Source organism: Gambusia affinis, linkage group LG16 (assembly GCF_019740435.1).
Source record: "Gambusia affinis linkage group LG16, SWU_Gaff_1.0, whole genome shotgun sequence".
NCBI lineage: Eukaryota > Metazoa > Chordata > Actinopteri > Cyprinodontiformes > Poeciliidae > Gambusia > Gambusia affinis.
The window spans coordinates 7163759-7177768 of NC_057883.1; the positions used below are offsets into that span (position 1 = coordinate 7163759).

General features: G+C 40.9%; 1 protein-coding gene across 4 annotated transcripts; it reads right to left on the minus strand.

The window, feature by feature from the left end:
* Window positions 1-219: 219 nt before the first annotated feature.
* Window positions 220-10673, minus strand: map7a (microtubule-associated protein 7a). 4 transcript variants are annotated; one of them, XM_044142536.1, is made up of 16 exons: window positions 9685-10673; window positions 7766-8351; window positions 7139-7243; window positions 6163-6237; window positions 5883-6046; window positions 5676-5775; window positions 5396-5512; window positions 5038-5204; window positions 4081-4220; window positions 3776-4005; window positions 3513-3663; window positions 2473-2641; window positions 2268-2372; window positions 1012-1062; window positions 645-858; window positions 220-511 (listed from the first exon to the last, which is right to left on the minus strand). In XM_044142536.1, exons 2-16 carry the CDS (start codon window positions 7908-7910, stop codon window positions 501-503), a joined length of 1944 nt encoding a protein of 647 aa, XP_043998471.1. In that variant the 5' UTR covers window positions 7911-8351; window positions 9685-10673; the 3' UTR covers window positions 220-500. The 4 variants fall into 4 exon arrangements, with proteins under 4 accessions (XP_043998471.1, XP_043998472.1, XP_043998473.1 ...); XM_044142537.1 differs by lacking the exon at window positions 9685-10673 and having other exon boundaries at window positions 5038-5180; window positions 7766-8866; XM_044142538.1 differs by lacking the exon at window positions 9685-10673 and having other exon boundaries at window positions 7766-8866.
* Between the last annotated feature and the right edge of the window lie 3337 nt (window positions 10674-14010).

Genomic DNA, 14010 nt, shown 5'->3' on the forward strand with positions numbered 1-14010 from the left:
AGCTTCTTGTATGCGATTGCTATATTATACAAAAGTTCAAGATTAAGATTGCAACACGGCGACGTTGAGCTCTTGACTGCATTTCCATTTATTCAAGTTCCACTGAGAGAAAAAGGAAAAGTGCCGAGTCAGCAGCAAGTAATATCAGGTCGAAGCTAAAAAGCTAAACAAAACCTGGACAAGTTCTTATTAATAAAATAGCTATTATTCAAACCAACTAACTGTATCCACTAGCAAACTAACAGCAGAAAGTACAGCTACGCCTCATTTTGAGTCTGTTTGATTTCAACCCTGCTGTAAAGAGATGATTACGCAAGAACTTTGCTGAGTGTTTTTTTTGTGTTTGTTTTGTCCTCGCTGAGAGGCGAAGCTGTAATGTTTGCGTGCTCCTTCTTCGAGGCGCTGAAAGGAAGCGGGACGGTTGTGCTGTAGCTGTGCGGGGAAAAAAATAGGAGCTTTTTCTGACGACTTCCCCGGACAGCAGACGCCTCACGACGACCTCAGATGACTTCTAAAGAAAAAGAAAAGAGAAAGAAAACGCATGGAGAAACAAATTTTCATTTCCATTCACAGAGATGAAGCCTGACTCAGAAATTATTGACGATCGGTTACTGAAATCAGGCAGTTTGACGTTACGTCCTCACCCGCTCTCTGTTTGGTCTGGATTTCCTCCAGGCCGGAAAGCGCTCTGAGGGATCTGCGCTCCTTGAAGGCCACCACAGGTACCACATCGTCCTCGTTGCCCAACCCCAGCTGAGCGGTTTTAGTCCCCACCGGCATCTTGGCGGCGTCCTCTATCGTCCTATTGTGCGGAGGTTGCGTGTTTTCCTTCGGTAGGGTCCGCGCCGATACAGATTTCTGTGATTAAAAAGATATTTAAACGCTTTAGTCAAGGCCGGGGACGGAAGAGCCTTTTCATGAGCCGACTTTGGATGTGCGTCACAAGAAGCCCGAGGCTGTGTACTGTTTATCAGAAATAAATAAATAAAAGAGCTGATCAGTAAATCTCACCGTATCTGGTGAATCTGTTCTTCTGGTTCTCCGCATGATCTCCTCAAGTCGCTGGAAAAGACAACGTTGCAGCAAAAACAACACAGCTTTTTATTTATGTTATCTCTCGGTTGCCTTGCAAAAGAGAAAACCCTCCTTCCTGGACATGTTTTTTTATAACAGTTGGGATTTCGTGTGACATAAGAAAACAAAGAATAATGGTGAAGTGAAAGCTAACTGACAATCTGGCCTGCTAGCACAGCATCTGCAGAAACCGCATGCAGGCTCATGCAGATGGACACTTTTCTTCAATTTTGGAACATTTTCACAGGCGAAATCATACCAAAATACAATAAAATGAGGCAGAAAATGTCTCTTATCAGTCAGGGGTCTGTATTTCTTAATTTTCTACTAAGTTTCACCAATAATAAAATCCAGCAAAAAGCCAAAAAAGTCTTCTGACCCAACAATCGCATCAAACATTTTTGAAAATGCAGGCCTGCGTTGTAGGTGTGCAATCATGGATCCTTTTTTAATGTCTGACCGATCCTTTTTCAACAACTATCAGTTTATTTAGTTAAATTCAATAAGGTGCAACATATTTATTCATACACTTTTATGAAAGACAAATATTTCCCAGGTGGCTTCAAATTGACTATTTTGGCCCTCATGGCTAAAATTTTGGACCTCACTGCTCTGACCGGTTTTCTATCAGGATTGTGCCTGTGTCTTTTGTATCCCTGCTGAAGAAAAGTCCTCAGCATGATGCTGCCGCCACCATCGTGTGTCACTATGGAGACGCTGTGTTCAGGGGGATGCGCAATGTTTACTTTTACACCCACATGAAATGTTGCATAAATGTTTTCTCATTCGACCAGAGCTCTTTCTTCCAGTGACATTAGAAGATAATGCGATGGTGATATTTACATTTAATCTGCTGCTTCTTATTTATTAAGACATTAAGCATCCTGGGCTCTGGTGTCTGTCCCGGGTGTGAACATCCCCTGCAGTGAGACTGATGAACAGGCTCGATATGTTATTGACATGGGAGGCAGATATTCCTGACACTTCCAAAGGGGACATGCCAGAAGGAAGTGATTATAAAAGCGGGTTTTACAATGTATTATTCACCATTACGCACTACTTTGTGTTGGCCTGTAACGGAAAATCTTAGCATAGCAACTTTATTTGCAGCCACAACATGGCAAAAAAAAAAAAAAAAAAGTGTAAAAGTTCAAAGGGCATGAATGTTTTTTTAAGTCTCCATAGAAGCGAACCTTTTTCCTCGCTTGGCGCTCTGCCTCCTCTTTCTGTGCAGCGATCTCTCGCTCTTGCTTCATTTGTTCAGCTCGTGCTCGCTCTTTAGCCAGTTCCTCCTCTCTCTGCAAACAACATCCGGACACGGATAAACAAACGAGAACAATGCCTGCTGAACAGGGATGTTTTCTCCTGGGTTAGTACGACGATGTGTTTACTGGGCACCTGCTTCTGCAGAAGGGCGGCCTCCCTCATTGCCTGGGCTCTCTCCTCTTCAGCTCTTCTCTGCTCCTCCTCCTCCCTCCTCCTCTTCTCCTCTACGAGACGCCTGGCCTCGGCCTCCTGTCGAGCCTGCTCCTCTGCCCTCCTGCACTGCTCTTCCTCGCGACGCCACCTGAACAGAAGTTGCAGAGAAACTGTGGAAGTGGTTACTTTCACTCAGTTCTAATCTCCCTTCAATGGGCCTTCTGGGATTTCTCCCATTCACTTAGATTTCTCTGGAAGAATCTGACCAAACGGCAAATAGGAGATAGTTGTGAATGATGACGGCGATCTTCTGCGCTACTTTAGAGTTGTGGTCTGCTTGTAATTTTAGCCATAGCAGCAAAGGAAGTTAACAGAGCCCTCCAGTCAGAGTTGACCACACTTCCAAATATTGAATCAACATTAACAGCCATTTTGTTCGGATGGATTCTTCCCTCTTTGCAGTGCAGGATGGTGGTTTACAGCGCAGGCAATTTACAGTAAGCTGGCCTCATTACGTACTTCATGACCAAACATTAGCGGTCGTAAAATTTAAAACTTCAACAAAGTCTACACCTCCAGGAAGTAATCATTTCTCAATAGCTGAAGGTCCAGAACCTCTAAACGTAGTGCAGCATAGAACAATTGGCTCCGTTTATTGACAGCGTACTGGGGTTGTTCTACATGGAACAAAAACAGAGGAGTAAATTTCTGCCAAAAAAAACTAAACAAAATTTTGAGATTAACCAAATTTAAGGTACATCAGAGTTTCCAAGTTTTTTTTTTCCTAGAAAATTTCTGAGAGTCACTTCAGAATATTTTTTTTCTTTTCCTAGCAAATTGTTTGACTTTTCAAACGTATAAATTTCCAAGGTCTATTTTCTAGAAAGACCTTGGAGGTTTAATTTTTCGGCAGAAATTTACCAGTCCTTCTTTTTTCTATGTAAGATGGCCGTAATACACTGTCGTACGTTTTTACCAGGCTAGTAATTTAGTTTTTTTTTGTTTTTGTTTTTTTTTACCTTTCGGCTTCCTCTCTCTGCAGGCGTTCCTGCTCCTCTCTCTCCCGCTGCATGCGGGCCTCTCTCCTCTTTTCAGCCAGAAGTCGTGAGGCCTCCTTCGGGTCAGAGGTGCCAGCTGAAGGACGAAGCACGACCTCTGCAGGCCGTGGAGCTGAAAGAGGAGAGGTTTCACAAGGACATAAAGAGAGAACAAAACAATCATTTTCACTATAACATCTAAACATTAAAAAAATAAAATAAAAATAAACATTTCTTCCACTTACTTCCATCTGCTGCTGACCCTGTGGAGCCCTCTACCTGTGTGTCAGGCAGCTTTGAACGTGGCGTCTCTGTGAGATTTTCCTGCCTTTGTGTCTGTTGTTGACCTTTATCTGGCGCGCTGACCGGCCGTGTGTTGCCAGCAGAGAAGTAAACAGCAGCGTCTTCCTCGGGAACAGCTGGGAGCTCGAGGTGCAGGAGGGTGGAGTGTCGGCTGATTGATCTTCTGGGGCTCCTGCAGGATCGAACCGCAGAGGGAAGGATCAGCTTCTGTCTGCAACGTGAACATGAGGTGGAGGCGTTGACCTACCGCTCCGGTGACGGGGAGGCTGTTCTGCTCTGAGTGGAGGCGGGCGACTTCGCACCGTTAACAGCAGCAGCAGCAGACGATCTTTTGGCGGAACCGCCGTTGGGGGTCTTCTTCACGGCGTCCTGCCTTACTTTTTTAATCTAGATCAAAGCGAAGACATTAGCAGAATGCATAAAACCTAACACTCTCTAAACTATTTCACGTTTTGTTACATTTCCACTACAAACTTCAGTGTGTCACATTGAACATTTATGTTACGAACCAACAAATGGTGAAAGTGAAAAATCCCAGGTTTTCTTCATTAAAACATCTGAAAAGTGTGGCGTGTAGCTGTAATCAAGACCATAAATCAATAAGTTGCACAAATACAGTCCTGTGTGCTTCTATAGACTTCTAGACTGAATATTTCCCCGTTCTTCTCAGGGGAACATTAGATTTCAAGTTCAGCAGCAAATTATCAGTTGGATGTAGGCCTGAACTTTGGCTAGGCCATTTTAACACGTAGATATGCTTGAATTTATTCAAATGTAGCAGCGCGGTCAGCGTCTGCGCTGCTGGAAGGTGAAGTCTTTAACAACTTTTCCTACAGGATTGTGCTGTATCTAGCTCCGCCATCACACCATCATCATGCTACCACCACCACCGTGATTATTATTAATATATATATATATATATATTTTTTGCACTGGATTTTATTTCGGGACACTAGAATAAATGAGAATGAATCCAAAGCTCATCACATCTTTCAAAATGTTATTACTGACAGATTTGGCCAACTATGAAACCGTTTCCTTCCACGTTACTACCGTGCACTACTTTGTGTTCATTTATTTATCACATAAACTCCAAAAAAAAAAAAAAAAAAAAAAGAAGGAAAGCATTGATGTTTACAGTTGTTGCTCTGCAAACAAGAACAGGAGAGAAATGTGGGACTGGTCAGCAGTAGGTGGACTTTACCTGTGCGGGGCTGATGTGTCGTTGCTGGCTGCTGGTGGAGGAAGGTGAGGCAGGCGGCCTGCGGTGGACTGAAACTGACTGATGTCGGAGTTTGGGAATGATAATGGCGGAGAGTGGGATGGCAGCCGTCGGCTGGCATGAAGCTGCACGACGACAAACATGGACAACTGAGCCAGTGTTAAAAAAAATAAATAAATAAATAAATAAATAAAATAATCAGTTTTTGTTGAAACGTGACGATGTGTGCGGGAGGGGGGAAAAAAGGTGATATATGAAGGAACACAGAGCAGCGGTGGTCAGCTCATAAAAATTGCCAAGTGTTAAAGCAGAAAAGACCTTCTGGTGGACGGGAGTGTACCTTCTTCTCCGGGCCTACAAGCAGCACTCTTGCTTCTAGCCAGATAAGAGCACGTAGGGGTGAGGAGGCGACTGACCAGATCCCTCTCCCACGTCGTCAGAGGCAGGCGACGTGGAGCTGGCGCATTGATCAGTGTAAAGTTTGTAAGTAGGGCAAAAGCAACAGATAAGACATTGCAAGACCCTGCAGCCTTACGAGACTTTTTTTTTTATTTTAGAGAAAGCGAGAGAAACGGCGTTAAAAGACGCAGAAAGGAGAAAGTACGTGCATCTCTTTGTACCGTTTTTAACTGGCTTCCTGCCTCTGGACCTTTGACTGAGTTGCTGCTGGGCCTTCTGGCTCCTCTCTATCGTCCTGCGCACGGCAGTTTCATGTCGCTCCTTAATTCAGAACAATAAAATGAAAACGTGTTGCTGTTTTTTTTTATATATATATATTATTATTATTATTAAGTACGAATAAAAAAAAGTCCACTGCTAAAGCTCACCTTTTCCTCTCGCAGCCTCTGCTTGCGTTTCTCCTCCACGGCTACTCGCCTCCTCTCCTCCTTAAGCCTTTGCTCCAGGAGTTTCTTCCTCCGCTCCTGTAGTTGTTGTTCGTAGTAGCGCCTGGCTCGCTGTGCCCGCTCCTGTCGGCTCAGCTCCCGGGAGACTGAGAGGCAATTAAGCAGAAGGAGTAGTTTCTCACTATGTTTTCTTTTTCTTTCTTTCTTTCTTTCTTTCTTTTCTTTTTTTAATGGATGCGCTGCGGTGGTGATGCACACGTACCGAGCAACTTCTGCTGCTCCTCTCGTCTTTCTCGCGCTGCTTTCAACCGTTCATCGACGTTCAGCCCATTACCAGCTGTAAAGTGAAATAAAATGGGTTGTTAAACGATGATGAATCATGTAAACACAGCTGGAAACGATGTAAAACTCCAAATTAATATATTATCGTCAGTATGAACAGAACAAGAGGTCAGCAGTGCTGATTCATGGTCGAGATCAATTTGCCAATACAGTCGCCACAGAGTTCAAGTCAGACGCGTTTTAGAATAATCCATCTATGAATTATGCAGACTGACTCTTCAACAAGTTAGTTATTTCATAAATTAATTGTATTTTGGATAAAGTGTGTTGGAGATTGGATTAGTTCTAGTAGGCTACTTGCTCTTGTCCGTTTCGAAATGTTTCACTTATTGAAATTTGTCTACAAAATGTTCCATTGCGCTTTAAATATGAACCCAGCTGATAAACAAGCATCAGAAATAGCGGTGCTAAATTATTATTATTTGAAGATTTTTACTTATCGAAGTTTTGATTGGATTTGTTAGTTGAATTCAATGTTTTGAAAGCACTAAATGAATGCACTGCATCCATATTTCATACCCTTCATGTACTCTATTGAAAATCAGCTTACTTTATCGTTTATTTCAAGAATTGTGGAAATAAATAGTCGTGCACATGCTCAGATCTCACACATATTCAATCCAATTCATATTTTCTACTTTAGATATTATTCAATGCGGTAACATTTCTTTCCAGATGATGATAAGCAAACTTTCCTTTAGTCAGCGGTTGCTAAAGTGGGTACAAAATGTCCCAAAGGTGGATATAAATAAGGTTCGAGTCGTGTCATTTGTCCCAGACAAAATTATAAAGGTGCAAAAGGGCAAAGGGTCAAAATGACCTCTGCATGTCCCAAGATGGCTAGTGTACATAGGTTTAGTTTGATTATGCCTTGGACTGGCTTTGCGGTGACTAACCTGCAGAAACTCGTAAGGCAGCGTTGCAGATTTGGACGGACTTGTTGGCAGAACAGGTTGTTTTCTTCGTCAGTGGAGGACTGGGTTTGAAATAAGAGCCATTCTCTGTAAATAAGCAAAAGGGGCAATAACTCAGTAAAAAAAAAAAAGAAGAAATTTGTTGTTTACATATTCTAATACTAATATTTTCATTTATTTATTTATTTTTTGCCCTCCTCTTCTGGTTATCCCTTGTCTGTAAACAGAAATGTCCCAGTTGAACATGTGATATGTCATGGCTATAGAAGCCTGAAAACATCAGCTTGAACAAGCTGTTAAAACATGCTGGCCTCGGGCTGAGCGCTAAATAAAAGAAACCATTATTAAAGAGGCAGCGTTTAAAAGGCTAGCACCTGACAAGTACCCATTAACGCAACAAACACGAGCAAAATGAAAATACAAAACAAAATCAAAAGAAAATGCACATTAAACATTTCTGTGAGAGTTAGACATCCAGGTGTTCTTGTTCAGGTCAGATCATTCAACTATGATTCTCTCCTTGTGGTTTATTCATTTTTTTGTTTGGATTGAGATCATGTTCTTGATCTAAATCTACCAAGATGCTATTTTAGGATAAAAGACACTAACCTCGTGTTCCTTCAGGTCTGTGTCCGACCCTCTGGCTCTTGATGGTCGATGTAGAAAGTGGTCCCTGCGATGGAGGGACGGCACTCTGCTTCTTCTGTACAGCCATGCTAGGTATTGAGCCTGGCATAGCAGTGCTCTCTCTCATGTCCCATCCACTCTCTCTCCCTCCTTTCTGTCCTCCTCCTCCTCCTCCTCTGAATTTCTATTTCAAGATGCCTTCGGGTCCTAGCATGAGTGCGCAGAGAGGAAATCTGCCTCCTGCATCAGCTGCTTGTCCATCTGTGTCTCACAAAGGAATGGAGAGCAAGAAAAGAAAAAAAACATTCAGTGATTTTTAGGGGGTTTTTTGTGATTTTTTTTTTGTATCTCATCTTCACATTTTCCTCTAGGTTGATAGAAAGGTCTGCAAAGACCCTGAGCCTTGGTGACTCTTGTCTATTAATGGGTTACTCCCCCTTTAAAGATTTCACCCTTGTGAGCTGCTCTGCTTTACTTTCACATTATTCTATCGCTGTGTCACTTTAATTCCCCCACCAATCTCCCTGCATGCTGGAAACAGGCAAAGAGGTCCAGCATTTCCCGGACACTGGAAAGGAAAAAGGAAATGATGTATAGAACAGGTCTGCATGAATAATTACCATGACAACAGTGGTATAATGTTCAGTGACACACAATATTTGGACACTAACTCCCTGTGTTGGTTACACAGTGGATGAGGGAAGAGTGCCTTTCTTCTTTTTTACCCATAATTCCTTGGTGTTAGAGTGAGAGTATATGGCCACCAGATGGAGATCTAGCTACTCGTGGAATAGCTTTAGGTAGTGGACTGAATGAGTAGCATTTCCTTACAGAACATCTATTTAACAAATGTTCCCAAAAGCCACATTAGCCTGAAAATACATTATTTTTTCTTCTTATACAATTTGAATGAAGAAGATGGTCTGTCGGCAAGGCTGGTCTTAGATTGTATAGGGCCCCAAGCAAAATGTCATTTGGGGCCCATTTCCAGCTAAGCTCACCACGATATTTACAGGACAGAGGGAGTCAGGAATGAAGCACTGCCATGCTACTGTTTTAATATTTATGAATAAATTGGTCATAATCCATATCATCTGTCATAAATCTGTCTTTAATACATTTTTCTGTGTAACAGTCTTTGATTTATGCAGTATTTTTCAAGTCTAATTTAATATCGACATATAAATAATCCTATTTTTATTAGGTCTGTGGAAAACATAGTTTAGAAAACTTAAAAGAAAAACTAAATCACTTGGAACTGGTGAAGATCTACTTACTGCAAATAAATTGGTAGCAGATTAGGGTAAAAATGCTAACGTTATTACAATATTATGTTATTGTAAAATTAACATTATTAATTTTGTCAGAAATCTTAGTGGCTCCTCACTTTGGATTTTGAACTGGGTTGTACATGGAGAGATTAAATTAATGTTGAGAATACGAGCAAGGTGAAAGTAATTTGAAATCTTTTACACATTTATGTAAAACGAAGCAAGCGTACCATATAGCATATGACGTAAACAACCTAAACTTTGATGGAGTCCCGGTTGGAGAAGCCTTCATGTTGGGTTATCTAGTTCTGAATCTCTAGAAAAGAGATCATACAAAACTCACTCACAACCGACCGACTGGCCAGTCAGAAGTGAAGTGATGTCAGAGCACTTACAGTTTAATGTGTTCATAAGCAGCTATGGACACAAAGGCTATTTATTATAGTTTCCAAACTTGGACACAAGCAACAGAAATTAAAAAAATGTGTTAAAACAGCTCAGTTAATGTTCAATTGATTGAGGTTTCCTTTAGCATTTACATTAACCCACTCAAGTCTGACCTAGTCCAACTTCCAGTTGGAAGCTCTGCTCCCATGAAAAACAGTGAAGTTAGTGGCGTAATCTGTTTACCTGCATTTCTCACAGGTCGTCTCCCACCTGGCACAGACAAACCGTCCAGTCTCTTTGTGTCAACCTGTTGCTTTTTTTCAAATACATCTCACACTGCTAATAGTAGATAGTCTGGTCATTAAGCACAACAATTAACAAATCTCACTGAATTTACAACTTGAAACTAGAACACGAAAGGCTGTGTGTGACTTGTCTTGTAAGCCACATTTAGCAATGGGAATGATGTCAGACATGCGTTCTGGCTGAAAGACAAAACAAGGGCTGTTTATTACAAATAGATGATTTTCAGTATTAAATGTGCCACTAGTTGGATGAGAATTAAACTGTCAGGTTTGCTAATGAACTTTCAGCTTTCATATTTATTTCTGACTTCATAGTTTTTCTGTAAATCGCGCTTGCTGGTACAAATAGAGCACACATTAACAACACGTCAAACACATTTTAAAGAGATACTTTCTGTAATGTTTGACTTTGGTGTTGTGCAAGAAAAGTGGTAAGTTAAGCTGAGTTCTGAGTTATGTTGTTTTACCCAAGAATTTTTCTCTCATTCGTTTCCCCTAAATTTAAAAATACGTGCAGCTGTGCTCAAAGATGAGTGCGATGTAGATGTAATTTATAAAACAAAGTGTTATGAATTAAGTATTTCATATAGGTGAGTTATCTATTGATGAGTAGAAACAAAGCTTCACTAACTTAGAACCTTAAATGTATTAAACTACAACCAATAATGGAATGCTTATCAAAATTATCTTGATTTTTAGGAACATTTTACTAATTTATATTAATTGTATCAGGTTTAAACTAATCTATGCTATTCAAAACTCACTATAGGAAACGTGTTTTGTTAAATAAAAAGCAGAGTAATGATCATCTTTCCTCTTAAGTTAACTGGCTTGTCTTTCATGGTCAAAAAACCCCCCAAACAAACAAAACATAGAAACTGGTTTGTAATTAAGGCAGAAAAGGTTTCTGAAATTATGTTTATCCCCTTTATAACCACATCTGGCACACAGCGACTGCCCAAGAGAGAAGAGGAACCTCAGTTCGCTAGCAGCTAGCAGACGTGCTAGCTTATTTGACTTTAGCATTAGTGCTGTTGCTAAAACCTGAAAACTTTAGCTTCAAGTGATACTTTGTAAATATATAAATTATCCGAAGCAAAAAGAAAAGAACTCAGAAGGTTCAACATTAGGTCAAAAACTTTAAATCAAATGGCTATTTTCATTATCCGTGTCATTAGCCACATGTTAAATGTGCGACTTTATTGGACTACCAGACATTTTTTCCTCATTGTTTTGAGAGTCCCGTGAGCGTGTGCTGAACAATGAGCTATATCACCAACAAATGCTACATAAAATCTAAGTCATTTTATGGTTTATATTTAATAGAGTTTCTTCTTACATGTAAGTTATCCAGACGCTATATGCTTATATTTCCAGATGCTTATGGGGTTATTTCAGTTCAGAGCCAACTGGGCCCTACGTGCAGTAATACTCCCCTCTGACACGTCGACAACAATGCCCTTCACTTGCCAGAGCCATGCTCTAAAATGTGCAATACGGACACACTACACCACAGTCAGGTGGTGTGCCCACAGAGTCACTGGAGCACAAATAAGATGTTGATCATCGGCCTTACAACCAATAGAAGAAAAGGACTGTGGACACAGGACCTACACGGGATAAGATTGCACGGTTCGTATCAAGTCATTCTGTGGTTCACCTTGGGCACTATTATTAAAGGTGTCAGTTTTGGGGCTTGGTTGCTTTCTCATGCATATTCATATGTTTGCTTATGAAAATCTGGAAATGCGCTTTTCTTTCCCGCTCATTGAACGCAACAATTACGCACCTTCCACCTTTCTGGTTTTAAAGGGGTTTTACCCCAAGCTGTTGCCGTAGTTTTTATTCTCTGTTAAACCAAAGACATTTGAGGACTGGTGTCAGCCTGGGTGCTTAAACTTCACCGTGATGACACGACCCATCAAAGAATGAGGCATGTATATTCCACTGCAGGGCAACTGGTAACTTTGCACGGTCGATGACATAGTTACCAGCTGTACCGAGAGGAACTGGGACATCGCCTTCACCCCTCTGAGCTGCTACTGAATCATGTAATTAACAGCAGATACCATCAACACAGCAGCTATAGGTTGATGACAGCCACGCAGGGTTTCAGCTGGAAAATTAATTTCCTAATGCAGTTAATACTACTACTACTACTACTACTACTACTACTACTACTACTACTACTACTACTAATAATAATAATAATAATAATAATAATAATAATAATAATAATAAAACGTGCCTTCAAATTTTATTTGAACTACACCTTTATCACATTGCATGTATTGTACTTTCATAAATGTGTCCAAGATGTTTCAGTTTTCTGTTCAGCCACCGATGACATGTCATTATTATTATTATTATTATTATTTTTTTTTTCATTTCTTTTGTTGTGAACATCGATACCTTCTCATAAAGAGGATGCCACATGCAACAGTGACCGGGCGGCATCAATAATTCACCGCCTTGTCTCATCGGACACCAGCAACTTTAGACTGTGATGTATGGCTTACAGAGCGGCCCGATGTGTAATTGATGAGACGATGAGCTGGCTGCGTCTGCAGAAGATGCAGTTGAGCAGGAGTCGCGCTCACTTTGACAGAAGTCGTGCACGCTTCTCACGCACACATCGCTCTCCAAAAAGCTTTTCCCCACACGTTTTGCTTCACAACGGAAAATTTGTCTTTACTTTGATTTTATGTGACGGTCCGAAAGACATTGGAAGTGAAAGGAGGTGGACATAAAGTGGTGACGGGCATTTCTGAATCACTAACTTTGTTGAACCACTCAGCCTTTGACGTGGACGATTCTCCTTTGCATAGTCGCTCGAGCTCAGACAGATTAAATAGACAGCATTTTAAAAGCCTGCTATTGATTCTTAGACTTTGACTTTGACTGGACAATTCTAATATGTTTTTGATCTATTGCAGATCTGGCTGCATGCTCCGCATTCTGCAAGAAGGAGACATTCTGTCACAGTCCCAAATACTTTGCAGCCAATAATTTGTGATTTACATGCATTCAGCTCTATCCAAGTCTGCATGATGCTCCCACCACCAGGTCTTACCAAATAGGTGGTGTGCTGATGTGTGTAGTAGTTTCCCACTGTGCTTAGTGTTTTACATGTAGATTTGGACCAGATCTTCGTCTACGTCTTTGCTGTTTCCAATAACTGGTTTTTAGTCAACGTTAATCCGGACTTGTCATCTCTTCCCTTCAGTAGTAGCCATCTTTTCACACATCTTCCATAAAGATGCGTGACTAATGGCAAAGGCGATAGCAGACTTTTCCACCCAAGCTGTGGATCTCTGCACTTCCATCAAAGATACTGTAGGCCTCTTGGCTGCTACATCTAAAATCACTTCAAGGTATCAAATCCAGCTTGTTTGTATGTAGAAATATATATAAATATGCATATATATATATAAAAACTTTGAAAACTATGCATCATTTTACTTATGCACCACTTTGTGTTCATCTGTCACTTAAACAAATTGCAAGAAAACAAATTAAGCTCTGTAATGAAATGAGAATTGTGTTTTCTTTGCACGTTTATATGAGAAGTAAGCGATCTTATGGTTTTTCTTTCTTCCTTACTTGACCCTGAAACCTTTCAATTAAATTCTTTAATACAGAACATTTCTGTAAAATTCTCATGACACAAAAAATGTGGCTCAGTTTTAAGAATTGTCAGGCTTGAAGCTGATTAAGTTTGAAGCGAACAGCATCGCAAAAAGGATTTGACATCATTCCGCCATCATCGACGAAGGACAGTGTGATTGTCTTAAGACCCAGTTTGGACCTGCAGGTTATTAATGATTAAAAGGAAGCATTCTTCCAGCGAGGCCGGCCTGGCATCTTACTTCCACGTAATCCCATCATTGATGACATGGCAATATTGCTTACCTAACGGTAACATCACACATTTCAAGCATTTCTTTTCAACTCTGTTTGGCTTTGATCGCTTGAAGGCCCGCAGTGTCAAGATCACAGTAAAACGTGTGTTTTTGTTTAAACAGTTCTATTTTCTGACGTAGATTGTTGTGGGTCAGCATAAAGTAATAAAAAATTTTAACTTTTAGATACCAGATCGATGACTTGGCCTGTAAAAATCCTCCCTCTTTGCTCTGCAGCACCTTAAAACCTGCGGATTGGAAGATTCGGCTCACAGTGACGTCTCTCAGCGGTGGCTAGTTATAGTTACCAGTCTCGGGTTCGACGCTCATGCACTATTAATCGGCGTATCGCTTCACTCCTG

Bases quoted from the DNA above. Each gene is read 5' to 3' on its own strand.
- map7a (XM_044142536.1), bottom strand. From the start codon at position 7,910: ATGAGAGAGAGCACTGCTATGCCAGGCTCAATACCTAGCATGGCTGTA. The intron at 7,244-7,765 runs GTTAGTGTCTTT...GCTTATTTACAG, and splicing joins CAGACCTGAAGGAACACGAG to AGAATGGCTCTTATTTCAAA. The intron at 3,664-3,775 runs GTAAGTGGAAGA...CTCCTCTTTCAG, and splicing joins AGGGTCAGCAGCAGATGGAA to CTCCACGGCCTGCAGAGGTC.